The 17,534-nt window shown below is 57.7% G+C and overlaps 1 protein-coding gene across 1 annotated transcript in view; it reads left to right on the top strand.

Moving 5' to 3' along the window:
* Casz1 (castor zinc finger 1) overlaps window positions 1-16,736 on the top strand; it is a 52,853-nt gene extending 36,117 nt beyond the window's left edge. The window contains 12 exon segments of the mRNA XM_005079313.4: window positions 225-397; window positions 616-1,463; window positions 3,464-3,599; window positions 3,822-3,885; window positions 5,014-5,168; window positions 5,274-5,396; window positions 6,177-6,515; window positions 7,913-8,111; window positions 8,880-9,051; window positions 10,550-10,701; window positions 10,845-10,986; window positions 13,470-16,736. Coding sequence (XP_005079370.3) covers window positions 225-397; window positions 616-1,463; window positions 3,464-3,599; window positions 3,822-3,885; window positions 5,014-5,168; window positions 5,274-5,396; window positions 6,177-6,515; window positions 7,913-8,111; window positions 8,880-9,051; window positions 10,550-10,701; window positions 10,845-10,986; window positions 13,470-14,572 — 3,606 coding nt within the window. The 3' untranslated portion in view covers window positions 14,573-16,736.
* The last annotated feature ends 798 nt before the right edge of the window (window positions 16,737-17,534 follow it).

Raw genomic sequence — 17,534 nt, 5'->3', positions numbered from 1 at the left:
ACAGATGCCCATCACTCCCGGAGAAGGCTGGGGTGGTGGGTGGTGGTGGGGTCGCTGGAGGCTTTCTTTGCTTAGATCCTGGGTTAGCCTGAGGAGTTTGAGGTTTGGAGGTGCCGAGCTCCCCTGAGCAGAGCCCCCACGGCCCTGTCTCCGGCCACACCCCTGAGCTTGGCTGCCCCAGGAGGACAGACTTACACCCCTTGACCACATTGTGGCCTGTGCAGGTGGGGTGTAACAAGGTGTACACAAGCACCTCGGATGTGATGACCCACGAGAACTTCCATAAGAAGAACACCCAGCTCATCAATGACGGCTTCCAGCGCTTCCGAGCCACTGAGGACTGCGGCACGGCTGACTGCCAGTTCTATGGACAGAAGACCACACACTTCCACTGCAGGTGAGCGAGCGGCCCACCAAGGGCCAGGAGAGGAGGCACCGGCAGGGGAGTAGGCCCGTGGGTCACCAGGGCCTTGCTCCCCCTGGGAGTGCTCGGGGCTGCTTACTGTCCCCAGCCTTGGTGTCCAGCCTGAGTCTTCCCCCGAGGGGACCGTTCCTTCCAGAGCGGGGGAACGCTCCTGTGGGCCCCTGTGTCAAGTCTCCTCGTGCCCCCTGCAGGCGCCCTGGCTGCACGTTCACCTTCAAGAACAAGTGTGACATCGAGAAACACAAGAGCTACCACATCAAGGATGACGCCTACGCCAAGGACGGCTTTAAGAAGTTCTACAAATACGAGGAGTGCAAGTACGAGGGCTGTGTGTACAGCAAGGCCACCAACCACTTCCACTGCATCCGCGCCGGCTGCGGCTTCACCTTCACCTCCACCAGCCAGATGACGTCACACAAGCGCAAGCACGAGCGCAGGCACATCCGCTCCTCGGGCGCCCTGGGGTTGCCGGCCTCGCTGCTGGGCGCCAAGGACACGGAGCACGAGGAGTCCAGCAACGACGACCTCGTGGACTTCTCTGCCCTGAGCAGCAAGAACTCCAGCCTGAGCGCCTCCCCCACCAGCCAGCAGTCTTCTGCGTCCCTGGCCGCCGCTGCCTCTGCCACTACCGCCGAGGCCGTACCCGGTGCCGCCAAGCCTCCCAGTAGCAAGATGGCAGGCCTGCTGCCCCAGGGCCTGTCTGGTTCCATTCCCCTGGCACTGGCCCTCTCCAACTCAGGCCTACCCACAACCGCACCCTACTTCCCTCTCCTCCCTGGCCGGGGGAGCACCTCACTACCTGTGGGATCTCCAGGGCTCCTGGGCGCCATGTCCTCTGTGGCCACAACTTCAGCGACCCCTGACATGCCAGCTCTGGTGGCTTCCGGAGCGGGAGACTCAGCCCCCACGGCTGCCTCCTCTCTCCCAGTGCCCCCTGCCTCCATCATGGAAAGGATCTCCGCGAGCAAAGGCCTCATCTCACCCATGATGGCTCGACTGGCCGCGGCCGCCCTCAAACCCTCTGCCACCTTTGACCCAGGTGAGCAGGCTGGGCCCTGCCCAGCAAGCGAGCGCACTTGGACACTGGTAACTGCCAGTACTCAGACTGAAGAGCACGGGGCAGGCGGGGAAGAGCGTCTGCCCGGCTCATTCGCCCGTCTCTCTCACCCAGCAACGCTTTCTCTCTGCCTGGTCTCTGTCTCCATCCTGCTCATTTTCTCCTTGGGGGGGTTCCCTCGTTTTTCCCCACACACCCAGGGACTTTTCTATTTGTGGAGAGGGTCAGTAGTCCCTGTCTCTGAACACTTGGGTGTCCTGGTGGCTCCAGGTCTCACTGGCTCTGTCACCCATGAGTCCCTGGTCAGAGCTATCCCAGGCCCCCTGTTCCCTTGGGTCTTCTCGAGCTGACACAGAACATGAGCCAGGGGATGGGTATTTGCATCCTATAGAGGGACAGCATCCCCAGGCCAAGAGATGACTCTCAGACTTCCCACCCCTTTCTCTTATTCCTTCCCTCCTTCTCTTCCTTTCCTTTGGGAGGTTGTTTTTTGTCTTTTTTTCCATGTCACTCTCCCTCAGAGCGTAGTCAGTGCCAGTTGGATTCCTGGAAGGAGCTCAGCTCACACCTGGGATGCGGCTTCTTTCGCTCACCCACCAACCTCTGGTGCTTGCCCAGAGTGGCTCCATGGCTACTTGCTGAGCCGGATGCTGAGGACAGAGACAGAAGCTCCACCCTGTGGAGCTGTTGGCGCAGGGACAGATCCCCCCCCCCGGGCGTATCCTCAGCAGCCTGACTGCCCAGCTTTCACGCTCTGCTCCCATCCAAAACCATCTCAGAATCAGCCGAGACTGCGGGTCCCTTCCACCCACAGGGGACCCAGATCCCACCCCATGGGGATGCTAGGTGGGGAAGAGACCTGAGCTTTTTCTCTGGAGCCTGGGGTGGGTGACTCAAGGAGCCAGTGTAGTGTAGACTCCCGAGGACTAGAAGTCCTCACCGTTCCCAGCGAGAGGCTCTTGGCCCGGTCTGGAACCCTGTCTTCCACTCCAAGTTTGGGAGGAGCTTGCTGTAGTACATTCCTCCAGCCAGTGGCCGGCAGGTAGGGCCACAGAAGACTGCAGCTAGACTGCCAGGCTATTTCTTTTCCCTAGGAAATTTTCTCCCCTCTTCCTTTTCCCCTCCCCCAGCAAAGGAAGGTCAGGTAAAGGTGAGGGGGGCTGTTTCTCTTTGTTTTTAATAAAATGTCACTCTCTGTCTGTGGAGCAGCTCTCTGTAAGCTGTAGTGCCTTGGGGCAAATTAGTATTTCAGTCACTTGGGGACTGTGGAGCAAGGCTCCATGGACACCCTCCTGTCAGCAACTTCCTCTGCCCCTGCCCTGCCAGCCTCCTGTGGCCTCTTCCCGCCAAGCTCCCCCTCATACCCAGCCAGGCACCCCGTGCGGGCGGGCCGGGCCGGGAGTCTCTGCCCTGGACAGCTTGACAGACAGACGAGGTCACATAGATTGAACCACCCTGATTGGCCGTCAGCCCTGATAGCCCTGACACAGCAGATGCCCTCCTCAGGCATGCTCAGTGCAGACAGGGTTGTCGCCTGGGCAACAGTGGGCAGGGACTACGGAGGGGCCGCTCCCAGTCCAGATCTGCCACTTTCCCTCAGCATTAACAGAGTCTTTAATAAAAGCTTAAGCGGCAGCCCCACAAATCGACTCTGACAGTTGTTGGAGGAAATGAAAGGCCCGTGTCCCCACCCAGGCCCCCTCCCCAGCCTCCCACCCTCCTCCTCCAGGAGGCCCTAAGCCAGGACAACTTTGACATAATTTTGCAATAATTATCATTTGAAGAATCGCCACACAGGGGTACGCGTCACAAGTGATCACATCAGCCGGAAGACTCGCTGACCAGCAGCTTGTCCTCCTGGGGGACCCCCCCGGACGATTCGGCCCACTGCCCTTCCTTCAGGGGTGGGGGGGCGGCGGCACCAGACTTTGGTGCCTGTGTGAAACCTGAGCCCCTCTGACCCCATGTTCCCTCCACTGCAGGAAGTGGGCAGCAGCCCACCCCCAGCAAGTTCCCCCAGGCCCAGGTGAAGCAGGAAGCAGGTGACAGCACTGCCACCCCAGGCCCCCACGAGGCCTCCCAAGATCGCAGTCTAGACCTGACTGTGAAGGAGCCCAGGTGAGGCGTCCTGGAGGAGCTGGCCTGGGCTCCAGAGAGGTGGCACGGGGCTGCATCCTCAGCCGGCCCTGGGGACCCGAGTTCACCCTCGTGTCCACGGTTCACTCTGCCACCGAGCAGAGTCAAGGCCCCGAAGCCCGGGCTGGATGGCTGGGAGGGAAGGGCCTCTGGGCCTGGCCCCGTGGATGTCTGACTTGAAGCCCCTTGGTCTGTGTGTTCTAGCAATGAATCAAATGGCCATGCAGTCCCGGCAAATTCATCTCTTTTATCCTCGCTTATGAATAAGGTAAGAACCATCCACCACACGCCTCCCATCCCCCACCCAGAGAAATTAAAGCTGTGCTGGGGGGCTGGGGGGATGTGTTTGTTTTTTAATGTTTTCCCTCTAATAAGATGAGTTTGTACCATTTAAATTTTGAGGCCATTTTTCATCGAATATAATTTCAGAGCCACTGCTTACAAATTAATTTAATGAACTGGCTGAAGAAATATATTTCAGCCCCTGACACCATTTTTTCCCCTTCGGATGGAGGGCTCCAAAAGCTTTTCCAGAACCCTCCAACTTCTCCGGCCCTCAGTTATTAATGTTATTTATTTATTTTATATATTTTTGTTTGTTTAAAAAGGGGTGGGGGAGGGAAATCGAAAGTGAGGGCAGGGCATCAATTTCCACTTTTCGGCTTGAGTAATGGTTTCGGACGCCTTCCGGAGAGGTCGCTCCAGAACATTTGTTTTAAATAATGCAGGGTCTTTGTAAATTATACATCATCTCAAATATATTTTCCCCTTCACATGATAAATTTGACTGCAGCAAGATTAATTTGGTTACTGTACACAAGTGACTGGGTTGAAGAGGGAGCTGGGTCCGAGCTGGACCTCATGTGGAGGGTGGGTTCCAGCTGGGCACCAGTGGTGCAGCAGCTCAGGCTTCGGGGCCTGCTGCCTGCCCTCTCCTGGTCGCTCCCTTGCTGTCCTTTGCCCTCCTCTGGTCACCGCCCCCCCCAGAAGCCCACCAGCCTTCCTGCCACATTAGCAATCTGTTGCTATGTCCCTCCGTTGGGTGGCTTTTGTTCTCAAGAAATTCATAGCATTGCCCCCCCCCACACACACACTCCTGCATTTCTTTTGGATACCTTCTGGAAGGAGAACCATCAGGCAGTGGTTAAGTCTAGGGAAAGACGGACCTCAGCTTGAATGATGGCTCCCCAGCAGGCTAGCCTGCTGCCTGAGGCCCTGCCTCCAGGGGGCCAGAGCCACGCGGAGGTCTTTCCAGTGGGGCCTCCTCTCTAGCCAGGGCCAACGGGCAATGTGTGTTCTCTGCCCCCAGCGCCACAGGGCTCAGGCTGGCAGGCGGGAGGACAGGCATTGTCTGTCCCCGGGGTCCCGGGCACCAAGCACACGTCTGTCCTTGCAGATGTCTCAGGGCAACCCAAGCCTGGGAAACCTGCTGAACATCAAGGCAGACTCGGAGGGGAGCCCCGCTGTGGAGCCCTCGCCTTTCTTGGGCAAGGCTGTGAAGACCCTGGTTCAAGAGAAGTTGTCAGAGCCCTGGAAGGTGTATCTCCGCAGGTGAGGGGTCTGCAGAGGAGGGTGCGGGGGGGGGGCACACAGAGGGTCTTGCTGTCACCCACCCTGGTGGTCAGGGCCCATCTCTGACAGAGGCCCTCTGACTAGGTTTGGTACCAAGGACTTCTGCGATGCCCAGTGTGACTTCCTCCACAAGGCCCATTTCCACTGCGTGGTGGAGGAATGCGGGGCGCTTTTCAGCACCCTGGACGGGGCCATCAAGCATGCGAAGTGAGTGAGGGTCTGGGGGGCGGAGAGGGTGGGGTGGTCCTTGAGTGGCACTTCCCTCCGAGCAACATCCCAGTGCAGATGTCACCGGGCCACAGACCTGGCTTCGCCACAGGCGCTACCGAGGCTTCCCTCCCTCCTGCATGTAGCCTAGAGCACCAGCTACCTGCCGGAACCAGTGGGGGCCAGCAGCCCCGCACAGGTGCCCCCTGAAGAGTGTTTAGAGCAGCCAGAGCCCAGCTAGACTTGGTTTGGATCCGGGGTGGGGCTTCTGAATGGAGGCCTTTCTAGCAACATGTGAGACCTTTATGTCTCCTTTGACCTAGTGAATGGCAGTGACTTTGATTTCCGTAGAGTTAAAAAGCGGCGGCGGCCAGCGAGGCCTGTAGCAGTGCTCAGTGCACCTCCAGGCCCCGTGTCAGGCTTCACTTCCTGCACTAGAGCCCACCAAACACTGAGAGTCCTCCACCCTGGGAACCTCTTGAAGGGAGGGGCCTGGCGAGACACAGTCCCGATGTAGGGAGGAGCTCAGAACTCAAGCCATCAATGTAAAGATGGGGTCAGGGTGTAGCCCAGGTTCAGAATGACAGTGGACCCATAGTCTGTTCCTCTGCTCGTGGAAGGTTATGGGAGACCTCCAGAGTCCATGGTGGGAATGAGGTAGGGATACTAGGCTCCTGAGTTACGGTAAGGTCACATGAGGTGACAGGCATGCTTAGACGGAGAAGGACCGACCTGGCAGTGTGATTGATGTCCTGAGACACCTTCTTCTGCCTCTCATAGCTTTCACTTCCGGACGGAGGGAGGAGCAGCCAAGGGAACTACAGAGGCTTCCTTCCCAGCCTCTGCCGCCGAGACCAAACCTCCCTTGGCGCCCTCGTCCCCGCCAGCACCTCCTGGCACCATGGTCCCTGGATCTTCTCTGGAGGGGCCCACTCCCAGCCCAGTCTCTGTGCCCTCCACCCCCACCCTGCTCGCCTGGAAGCAGCTGGCTTCCACGATACCCCAGATGCCTCAGATCCCCTCGTCAGTGCCTCACCTGCCCTCCTCGCCCCTGGCGACGACGTCTCTAGAGAGCGCCAAGCCTCAGGTCAAACCCGGGTTCCTCCAGTTCCAGGACAAGTGAGTCCCTCCATGAGCCGGCACCTGCCCCTGTGTCTTGGGAGTGGGTGTAGCTGGGGCAGGAAGGAGGCCCTGCCCCTCACCCTACAGAGGTACACTGCTGTCCCCAGCCTCTGGGACGTAGCCATCCAGCTGTACACTTGTGCTGAGCAGCCAGTGGGTGGGGGGTGAGGGTGTAAGTGGCCTTAGCTCCTGTGGTCCGTGGAGGTCCTGCAAGGACTGGCGGGGTGCACTAGGTACAGGGGTTCCTCGGGAAGTTTCCTGGTCCTATGGAAAGGCTGCGTTCCCTCTGGGCCACCTTATTGGCCCACCCTGTGGTGCAAACCCATGCTGGGTCACTAGGGAATGGAAGTCATGGGTGGGAACAGGGCCTAGGCCCCTCCAGACCCACACAGTGGTCAGGGGTGGAAGGGACTTTCTTCACTTAATGGTGGTGGCTTCTTGCGGCGAGAACGGTGACTTTGTATCATAAAGTGTGTGGCTTCCTGTTCTCAATAAAAAGTAATAAATTTGGATTATTTATACCACCGGAGTAACAGCTGTCCTCCCTCTCTGAGCACCTGGGGCTGGGCCCATGGCATGGAAGGGTACAGGGCTCTTTTGTCCCTCTCCTGTCCCCTGTACTCCCCTCCCTTCCCTGATATGGTTAGCTTCCTTAGTCTCCAGAGCCTGGCCAGAGTTCCCACTGTGGGTCTCCGTACAGCCCTCTGTAGCCCGGGGTCTCCAGCCACGGCTGCAGCTCCCTGGCACTCAGCCCTGGTAGACACTAGCGGGTGGCCCAGCTCTTCCCCATCGTCAACACCTCCGCCAGCCCCAATCCCGCCCCAGGTTCCAGGGTTCTCTGGGTAAGCAGGCACTGTAGGCCCCAGTTGACCCTGGGGTGTCCTGGCAGCCGTGAGCCTTAGCAGGAACTGACACCAGGCACATGTTATCACCTGCTCACACCCCACAGTAGGGCTGCCCACCCATCTGTAGTCTGTCAGTCAGCTCCATCCAGAGCAGTGCCATCTCTTACCAGCCAAGCTCTTTCGGGCATCCAGCCAGGACTGGCGGCACCATCCACTATTTTTATGCCCAAGAAGTTATTGCAGTCATCTTATCTCTAATCCTGGGGTGTGGCCTTGGAAACTACAAGTCCCAGCATGCACCGCTCTGAGCAACCTACATATGGCAATCCCCATGTACGGGGCAAGGGTTCCCAAAAGGAGACAGGGATGCATGCTGGGATCTGTAGTCTCTAACTGGATCATTCCGTTGAGCAGGAGGGTGACCCCCTGAATTCCCCTTGATTATACCCCCGGTGACTAAGGAAGGAGAACCCTAACTCAAACCAAGTGAAGACATTAGCGGGAGGGCTTGGGATGCCAATGACCTTGTGGGCTGTGGTTTCCTCCTAGCGATCCATGCCTGGCGACGGACTGCAAATATGCCAGCAAGTTCCACTTCCATTGTCTCTTTGGGAACTGCAAGTACGTCTGCAAGACCTCGGGCAAGGCTGAGTCCCACTGCCTGGACCACATCAACCCCAGCAACAGCCTGGTGAACGTGCGAGACCAGTTCGCTTACTACTCTCTGCAGTGTCTGTGTCCCAACCAGGTCAGTGAGGCGGGGCGGGGGAGGCCAAGGCCCAGGGCGAGCTCTTCCTGGCAGAGGCTGTACTTTTCACACCGTTTTTAAGTTGGCCTGCAGCAGACCCTGGAAAGGACACTCACTGCCTGTCCCCTGAGCCCCTAGAGACTCCTGGGCAGGGGTCCAGACTGATGCGTGGTTGGTGAGGGTTGTCATTTCAGGCCTAACTCCCAGTGGTGACTCAATGCCATCCCGGCCACTGCGTGCTTGACATCATTCATGCTCATCCTGGAATGAGCATGTCCCCTTTCCCCAGAGGCCTAGGGTTTTAAAATAGGCTCATTGGATAAAGAAATAGAATGGCCCACGCCCAGACAGAAAGGGCAGCTCAGGGCCACTTTAAAGGCCTGGTGCCGAGACTGCCCGAGTAGACACAGGTAAGGCTGTTACGGGTAGATTAGTGATGTCTGTGTAGGTTTGGGCATATACAGAGAGAGGAATGCTGGAGTAGACTAGTAATGTCTGATTAGGTCTGGTCATATAGGGACATACTTGAAAATAGATTAGTGATGTCTTCTCTAGATGTGGCATTATAGAAGAATGGCGAGATTACCCGGGTAGGACGTTTAAATAATGAAGTCACAAAGCGGATATGCTGCTTTTTATGCTGCTGTGTTTTTAAACTCTTGAGCACGGAAGAACACAGGTGCAAAGACCCTCCCAAGGCCCAGAGACAAGTAGGCGCTCATAGATGTCACCGCCCGTCCTGACACTCACCCCCCTGCCTCCCTACAGCACTGTGAGTTCCGGATGCGGGGACATTACCACTGCCTCCGGACGGGTTGCTACTTTGTCACCAACATCACCACCAAGCTTCCATGGCATATAAAGAAACACGAGAAAGCTGAGCGGCGGGCGGCCAATGGATTCAAATACTTCACCAAGCGTGAGGAGTGCGGGAGACCAGGTACCCGAGGCTGGGCGGGGCTGGGCAGGGGCTTCCAGCGGGTAGCGCTGCGGCTGTGATCTCCGGAGTCCTGATGGCGTGGGCCATCTTTCCAGGCACTCATTCCTGTCACTGCCACCACCCACAACCCCACGACCTGTGAGAGATGTCACAGATGTCATAGGTGTTGTCAAACTGGCGGTGAAGCATCTAGACACCCAGGAAGAGGGTGAGGGTGGCTCCCAGGACTGACCCCTCCCAGCACCCTGGGCCACACCTCTGAGCTTGGCTGCTCTTGGTTTCCTTCTCTTTGAAAAGAGGGAGGAGGGAAGAGTTCAGCGGTCCTGCGAGCTCTTTCATTGTAAGGGTTTTGTCCACAACGTGCTGTGTTTGCTCGTTTGTCCATTCGTTTCAGTCATTTGTTCTTTTTAAAAGCACTTAGCATAGGCTTGCAGTTGAGCTTAGTGCCAGAAACCTGTGGTCAGGTGTATGCTCTGCTGGAATACATGGTGAGTGGGAGACCCAGAGGCTACCGGTGTTTCTGAGTTTGGTGACAGGTGTCTCTGGGGCAGGTTTTCCTGCTCAACTCCCTGGCCCAAGGCACTACTCTTGAGCCTTAGGGTGGGGCAAAGGTCTGTGGGGCTGTAGATGTGTGGCAGGAATCTCCCAGGAATAGACTGGAAGGAGCGGCAGGTCAGCCGAGGTGGTGTCTACAAGCCAGGCCTCTTCTGGTCCCGTGGTCGTGGCAGCAGGGGCTTGGGGAATCCATAGAGGCTGCGGCTGTGCTCTAACCCTTGTGAAGGGGTGAAACACTCCGCATTAACTGCCAGAAGAGAGAGAAAGCAAACTTTCCTTCAAGCATCAGCTCAGAAAGGGCCGGGGCCTGAAGGGGACTGGTGACCCCGGTGGCAGGTGTCTGCGCTTGGTGACTTCTGCTGTGCCAACCTTGGCTTACAGCTGCCAGGACTTCTGGGTTTGGCATTATTTATTCAACCTTTGATGTTTTTGGTAGTAGCTGAGGCCAAACAAAGCTGGGGGATGACGTAAGACACCTGGCCAGCCCAGTACCATGGCAATGGGCAGGCCCTCACCTGCCCTCAGCTGATGCCATGTTGGTCCTGCCTGCTCTATTTGTTCTCAGCCTAGAGCAGAGCAGCAGTGGGGGTTGGAAGCAGGGTGGAGGCCAGCCGACCTAAGCAAGGTCAGCCCCAGAGAAGGGCGAGGACGGGTGACTTGCTGAGGGGTAGTTTCCCAGTGGCCCCTGGTCCTGGAGCTGTGGCCGCTTCGTGAATGGGGTCTGGGACTAGGACGAGCCTGCCACGTGCCCCCGTGTAAGCCAGAGGGGAGGCCAGGGGCTGGATAGCCTGGCAGACCTGGGCTTCCTGCGATGAGCTGGCTACAGGTTTCCCTTTAGAGAAAATACATCTTCTCCAAATACCATCTGCCTACGAACCACAGCACCCCGTAGCTAGCACACTATCGGGGAGGCTCACGCTGCTGTGGCCACGTCCGTCCGCAGGCTGCAAGTACAACCAGGTGAATAGCCACTTCCACTGCATCCGGGAAGGCTGCCAGTTCTCCTTCCTCCTCAAGCACCAGATGACCTCACACGCCCGGAAACACATGCGGAGGATGCTGGGGAAGAACTTTGACCGTGTGCCCCCATCCCAGGTGAGAGCCTAGGCCATACCGCTCAACAAGTGAGAGCCTATACCGCTCAACGATCCTTGCTACCAGGTGCCGGGCCACGCTGCCCAAAAAGTGCCCAAAGAACCCGTGGGCCACTCTCTTAGGGCCCCTCTACTTCCTTTCAGGGTCCCCCAAGCCTGATGGATGCTGAAACGGACGAGGGCATGGATTACACTGGCTGTAGCCCCGGGGCTGCGTCCTCCGAGTCGTCCACCGTGGACCGCAGCTGCTCCAGCACCCCCGTGGGCAACGAGAGCACCGCGGCAGGTGAGTGGCAGGCCTGGCTGTGCCGGCTGGGCCCCTGCTTCCCAGGCCCAGCCCTGCTGAGTCCTTCTTGGGACAGAAGGCTGACAGTCAGATGGCCTCCAAGGAGGACAAGAGGGTGTGCAGGAGGACAGGTGACCTACACAGCATTGGTCATTGAGGCCCCTCCTCCTGCCATTCTGCCCAGGTCACTTCAGTCTCCCCAGAGAGGGACCAGGGCTTGTCCCGTTAGCCCCAGAGAAAGCAGCATAGGCCCTGTGCTAGCCTGCCTACTGGCCTCGGTCCCAACTTCTAGCCAGAAGCCAGGGCCCCTGAGAGGTTCCTGCCTCCCAGCCCTGTCCTCAGCAAGACCCCCCCCACACCCAGTGCCTCCCACGACCTCTGCCCGTACTGCACCCCCAGCCTCTCTCCTCTGCCCCTCCCTGCCTTCCTTGTCACACCTCTCCGCTCATCTGTCACATATTTCCATACTGCACTCGCTGTAGCCATCGGGTTTCTCATTGGGTTCTTTTTGTTTGTTCTTTCTTTTGTTTTGTTTTTCTGCTTTTCTCCACCCTCTCCAGGCTGCCCGGTTCCTCCTCCTCCTCCTCTTCCTCCTCCTGCTGCGGCTGGTGACGAGGCTGCTCGTGGGGCTGCACCGGCCCCCTTGACTCCATCCTTCCCACCACCGGCTGTGCTCCGGCCACTCCTCCCTCCCCTCCCATGCCTCTTCTCCCCGTCCTGTCTGTCATACTCTGTGCTCAGTGCTACCCTCGGAGCCAGCCGGGGCCTGGCCCACCCCATCAGCAGCCCGCCCAGCTTCCCGCCCGCCACTGCCACTGCCACTCCAGTAAAAAGTGACGCCCCCCTAGTTCAGGACGCTGCAGGTAACTCAACATGCCTTCTTGCCAGTGTCTGTCACCCTGACTGACCCTCAAGGCTATGATCCAGGACTGGACAATTTTCTGTGACTAGCAGAGCCCGGGGCAGGGCCACCCCATACCCCTAACAGCCAAGTACCTCAGAGAAGAGATTGCCACTGCCGGGATCCTTCTGGGTGACCTGTAAGATCCTTGTCCTCCTTGGCCCTGTGACAGGGCAGAGCCCCTCTGCTGTTCTCTGTTCAGGTGGGAGCTGCCCAGGTCAAGGGTTCTGACTCTGGTTTGAGCCTCCTCCCTCTTCTGAAGCTCATCGGGGAGAAAAACCCTTTGGGCGTCCAGGCTCCCTCAGTGCTCCGTGGTAGATAGCCCTTGCCACCCCAGCGTCATATCCGGCGCCCTCGTGGAAGTGGTGTGCTCGCCCCCAGGTCTCTATCCATCCACCCACACTTCCCTTTATGTGTTACACCATCCCCGGGCTGGCAGCCCTGAGTAGGGCTGAGTGAACTCAGCCCACTGAAAGCTCTGTTGCTGGCATAACCAGGCAGAGCCCCCTCCCCCCTGACTTCAAGCTGCAGTGCGCTGTTCCCCCCAGATCCCCAGACCTGAACTGCCCTTGGCTTCTGCCTAGACGCCCCTGTACCTCCCTGGCCCTTGGTTTCTCTTCATTTGCCGAGGCTGGGGTGATAGGGCCTGCTTTTCAGTATACGATTGCAGAATTTTGAAGGTAGCCAGGCATCCTGGGGAGACTCGGGGAAGAAGATGCCTCCATCTACCCCGGGCAGGGCTAGGCCTGGGGTCTTTAGTTCCTGGGGAGAGAGTGATGAAATACCAGGGCTGGTTGCTGGACAGCCAACAAAGGCGGTTGAAGGTGTCTTCGGGTGCCTTCCCGGAAGGCATGGAGAAGCCTGTGGCTGCAGTCTCCCTGAGCCCTGAGAAGCAGGCTAAGACCAGGGTGGCTATCAGAGAGCCAGATTCCCTGCTGAGCCCCTGACTTCAGGCCTCAGAAAGGCAGTAGAGCCTTCTTGGGATTTCCCGGGTCCCTCAAACCAGGCAGAAAACTCCAAAACCTTAAGGAAACTTCTGGTATCAAGAAGAAGATGCTGGTAGGGTCTCTGGGATGCTCAGCATCTCTGCTTCCAGGAGGCAAGTCCTCCTGCACAGACAGGCAGGCAGCTGGAGCCTGGTTAGCTGGCAGGAAGGGAGCCGGCCTGTCCCTCATTAGAGGCAGGCGTGTGATGGCGTCCTGGCCTGAGTCCAACTTGGGTAATTACACTCTGCCGACCTAGATTCCCAGCTTCCCCTTCAGCTTCAATTAGTACTGGGATATGTCCTCACTTCCCACCCAAACTGGCCAGGAAACAGCCACCACATCCCGGGATGCCTGTGTGGTCATCCTGCAGACCTAGGAGGCAGGGAAAGCCTGGGACTCCCTGCCGTTCCCAAGGGGGCTGTGGGAGAGGCTCCTGGCCAGGGGAAAGCCAGGGTGTTGTTCCTAAGCGGTGTCTGCTGGCCACCATGCCAGGATCAGGGGCCCTGTGTGGGTGTGACCCTGGGAATGGTGCCCACGTGGGCACTGCTGCCAAAAGGGCACCCCTTCCACGCTGACCTCTCTCTGCCCCTCCCCAGGGAACACCATCTCCATGCCTACAGCCTCAGGGGCCAAAAAGCGCTTTTGGATCATCGAGGACATGTCTCCCTTTGGCAAGCGGAGGAAGACAGCCTCCTCTCGCAAGATGCTGGACGAAGGCATGATGCTGGAGGGCTTCCGGCGCTTCGACCTCTACGAGGACTGCAAGGACGCGGCCTGCCAGTTCTCTCTCAAGGTCACCCACTACCACTGCACGCGGGAGAACTGCGGCTACAAGTTCTGCGGGCGCACGCACATGTACAAGCACGCACAACACCACGACCGCGTGGACAACCTGGTGTTGGACGACTTCAAGCGCTTTAAGGCCACGCTCAGCTGCCACTTCGCAGACTGCCCGTTCTCGGGCACCAGCACGCACTTCCACTGCCTGCGCTGCCGCTTCCGCTGCACCGACAGCACCAAGGTCACCGCGCACCGCAAGCACCACGGCAAGCAGGACGTGATCAGCGCCGCCGGCTTCTGCCAGTTCAGCTCCAGCGCGGACTGCGCCGTGCCCGACTGCAAGTACAAGCTCAAGTGCTCGCACTTCCACTGCACCTACCCGGGCTGCCGCCACACGGTGGTGGGCATGTCGCAGATGGACTCGCACAAGCGCAAGCACGAGAAGCAGGAGCGCGGGGAGCCTCCCGCAGCCTCGCCCGGCGCGCCTGTCAACCTGGACGGCTCGCTGACACTGGCCGCGGAACCGGGCTCGCTGCTCTTCCTGCAGACGGCGGCTACGGGCCTGGGCCTGCTGGGGGACACGGGGGACCCCGGCCCGCCTGCCACCATCCCCGGGCCTCGCGACGGTCCTGCCACGCCCGCCCCCGCCGCCTCTGCCACCATCACCGCAGGGGAGTCCTCCCAGGAGGACGATGAGGAGGAGCTGGAGCTGCCCGAGGAGGAGGCTGAGGACGACGATGAGGACGACGACGAAGAGGACGACGAAGACGATGAGGAAGATGATGATGACGACGACGAGGACCTGCGCACCGACTCGGAGGAGTCGCTGCCCGAGGCTGCGGGCGAGGCGGGCGCGCGGACCCCGCTGGCGGCCCTGGGTGGCCCCGGCCCGGCGCCCACCGCCACGTCGTCACCCTAGCTGCTGCGCCACTCCAGTCCCCTCTGGAACTGCTCTCTGTATGTGAACCCCCTGTGTACAGACCCCGCTGGGCCGTCCCAGGGAGGGAGGCGCCCTGGCCCCGCCGGTGCTTCCGGACCCCGAGTCCGTCTCAGGGCAGAGGCGGGGACCCCTCTGGTGCTCCGGGTCGCCAGCGCCCTCCCGGCCCGCCCGAGAGGGTGTTCAGGGAATAGCAGGTGCTGTGTCCGCGTGGCGACGCTGGCCTGCGCTCCTCTGGGTGCCCACACGCGAGGTCCCTGTTTGCTCAGGGGCTCCCCGCGGGGGTCACCGGGTTGCGGGGCGGCAGGCACCTGTAGCATCTGGCAGGGCCCCCCAATGCAGCTAAGACCTCCCCCTAACTTGGGGGAGGGCGGGCCGAAGACGGCCAGCATCAGCACCGGTGACACTACAGGGACTTAGGGACTTGGAGGGACTCTCATGGAATCAGCAGGAGTCGGCATCCCCGCCCCCAGCTGTGGTCCGGGTCTGGTGACTCTCAGGCCCCAGCCCCACACACCCTCCAGTGACCCACAGCAGGCACGGCTAGTGGGGGCCTGGAGGCGAGGGTCTCAGCCACTCTGGTGCAAACAGGAAGGGTGCGACTGGTTTTGGCTTTAATAATCAAAATGGGGGGGGGGGACCCAAGAAAGTTGTACAGTATTTTTCCTGTAAAGGTTATTATTCTACATAGAACAAAAAGAGAAGAAAATAAATAAACAAAGCAGGTGGGTGCGTGGGATCCGAGCCCTGCCTCCAGACCAGCCCTGGGATTGGGGACCTGAGTGCAATTTCTCCTATGGAATTGTTTAGCATTTATTTTAGAGGCCTCAGTTTGAGGCTTTGTCTTCACACTAGCACTGCTGGGGGCTGCGTGATTCCAACTTTTAACTTGAATTTTGTAAAGACAAGGAAAAAAACCGACTATTCTCTTGATACAAGTTTGTAGCTAATTTAACATTTGAGGGGTTTTCTGTTGGTTATGCGTGTGGCTTTATAGGGCTTTTTTTTTTCTTGTTCCAGTTTTATTATCTTGTTTGGGATGCTTTTGTGCTGGTGCAGTCCACCCAGATTTGGTTCCTTCTCCAAAACACCCCTTCCTGGAGGCAATAAGGCCACCTCCGCTCAGCACAGGGCTCACGCTGCAGGCACATACATGGCCAGCAGCTACTCCAGTCCCCAGTAGGGGCAGGCTGCCTGATGCCAGGCTTGTGGTGTTAACCTGTGCACTGCAGATCCTGGTCTGTGCCAGGCTGGAAGACAACAGGCCAACCCAGCAAGCAATGGAGGGGTGACACTGCCACCAGGAAGCCCTCCCACACATCTTCAAGGGGGGGCCTGCCCAAGTGGACAGTGGCTTTCTTTATCTGTCTCCAGATGTGTGTGTGTGTGTGTGCCCGTGTGTGCGTGTGCCCGTGCGAGCGTGCGTGCACGTCCCCTCTTGGTTTCCCACAGCCAGAAAGCCAGGACCACCTGAACTGGAGGGCGAGCAGGGGGTGCACAGCGGTAAGACGGGAGTCCCCAGTCCAACAGGAAGCGCGCTGATTCCTAGACAGCCCCTGCCAGAGCCTCCATGCTGCTGCTGAGAGTTCGCCCAGAGTCTGACCGACCGCAGGACCCTGCCTCTGTGGAAGGAGTTTTGTAAAGGAAAAAAAAACAAAATAAAATAAAACAAAATAAACAATTTTCAATGTAGCAAAATCAAACAAAAAATTAAAAAAGGAAAAAAAAAAAGAGAAGAAGACGCGGAGAGTGCGAAGTCTAGCCTTTTGTAAAGCTTCATATTGCACATTAGGACTATAAGCCATTGCTAGCTCATTTTGAATTTTAATGTGTAATTTTTGTTTTATTTTCTTTCTGTGAGGAAAATGATGCCTGATCCACCAATGCTCTTTTTAATGTTTTATAACTATGTATGTGTATATATATAAATATAAAAGTAATATGTATGCACATATGTGTGTATATATCTATATGTATATACATATATAGATATATAGAGATATATAGAGAGGTTTTGAGACAAAAAAAAAGCAGACCGTGAAAGCGAACTGAACAGCGCGTGCCCTGATTACTTGAATCTGGTCTCCTCGGCACCTGGTTATTAAGAACTGAATATTTTTCCACTTGAATTTAGTGCTATTAGAAATTTAATATATGTGTTTTATTTATTTGATTTTTTTTGCATGACTGATGCAAGGTTTGACATTTTCACTCAATAAAAACTGGAAAAAAAATCTGTCACGTTATCTTTTATTTTTAAAATTATCCCCGAGTAGCTGGCCATGACCCAAATGTTGGGGTAGTCCAAACACAGCCAGTTTCGAAGTACCCAGGGAGAGGAGGAGGGACTTGGCCACTTTGAAGCCCAGCAGGGCAGGGGTCGGGGATAGACTAGCTTTGCCTCTGGGCCTAAGGCAGGGATTCAGGGACAGACTAGTTTTGCCTCTGGGCCTAAGGTCAGATTTTCCTACTATTTGCTGGAGAGAGATGATGGGGGGAGGTGCTCAGGAACCACCCATCAGAAGATCCGCCTGGCAGTGAAGACCCCCCCCCCCCAGCCTCACATTCTGGCCAGCCCTCCCGTGTATTCTCTGGGGCTACAGGACCGCCACTTGGCAGGGCAATCCCTCAGCTCCTTCCTTCTTCCTGCAGGGACCTGCCCAGTCTGGGAAGAGCACGTACCCGGATCCAATCCGGATGCTGGCGACGCTCTTGCTTGGAGCACATGGTGGCAGATTCAGAGGAATAGGGTCATGGGTCTGCAGCCTTCAAGTCAAGGCCTGAGCTGCTGGCCCTGGTGGCACTAGGGCTGAGGACATCTTTGGAAGTGAAGTCTCGGTGGAAGGGCAGTGCCTTGTGGCTCCCACAGTTCACATGACCTCTGTCTATCACACGACCCCCAACTGGTGACACGCCTGTCCGCCTTGACGCACATCGTGCCAGC

Source organism: Mesocricetus auratus, unplaced genomic scaffold (assembly GCF_017639785.1).
Source record: "Mesocricetus auratus isolate SY011 unplaced genomic scaffold, BCM_Maur_2.0 Super-Scaffold_100042, whole genome shotgun sequence".
NCBI classification, from domain to species: domain Eukaryota; kingdom Metazoa; phylum Chordata; class Mammalia; order Rodentia; family Cricetidae; genus Mesocricetus; species Mesocricetus auratus.
This window is presented reverse-complemented; position numbering and strand designations above follow the sequence as displayed.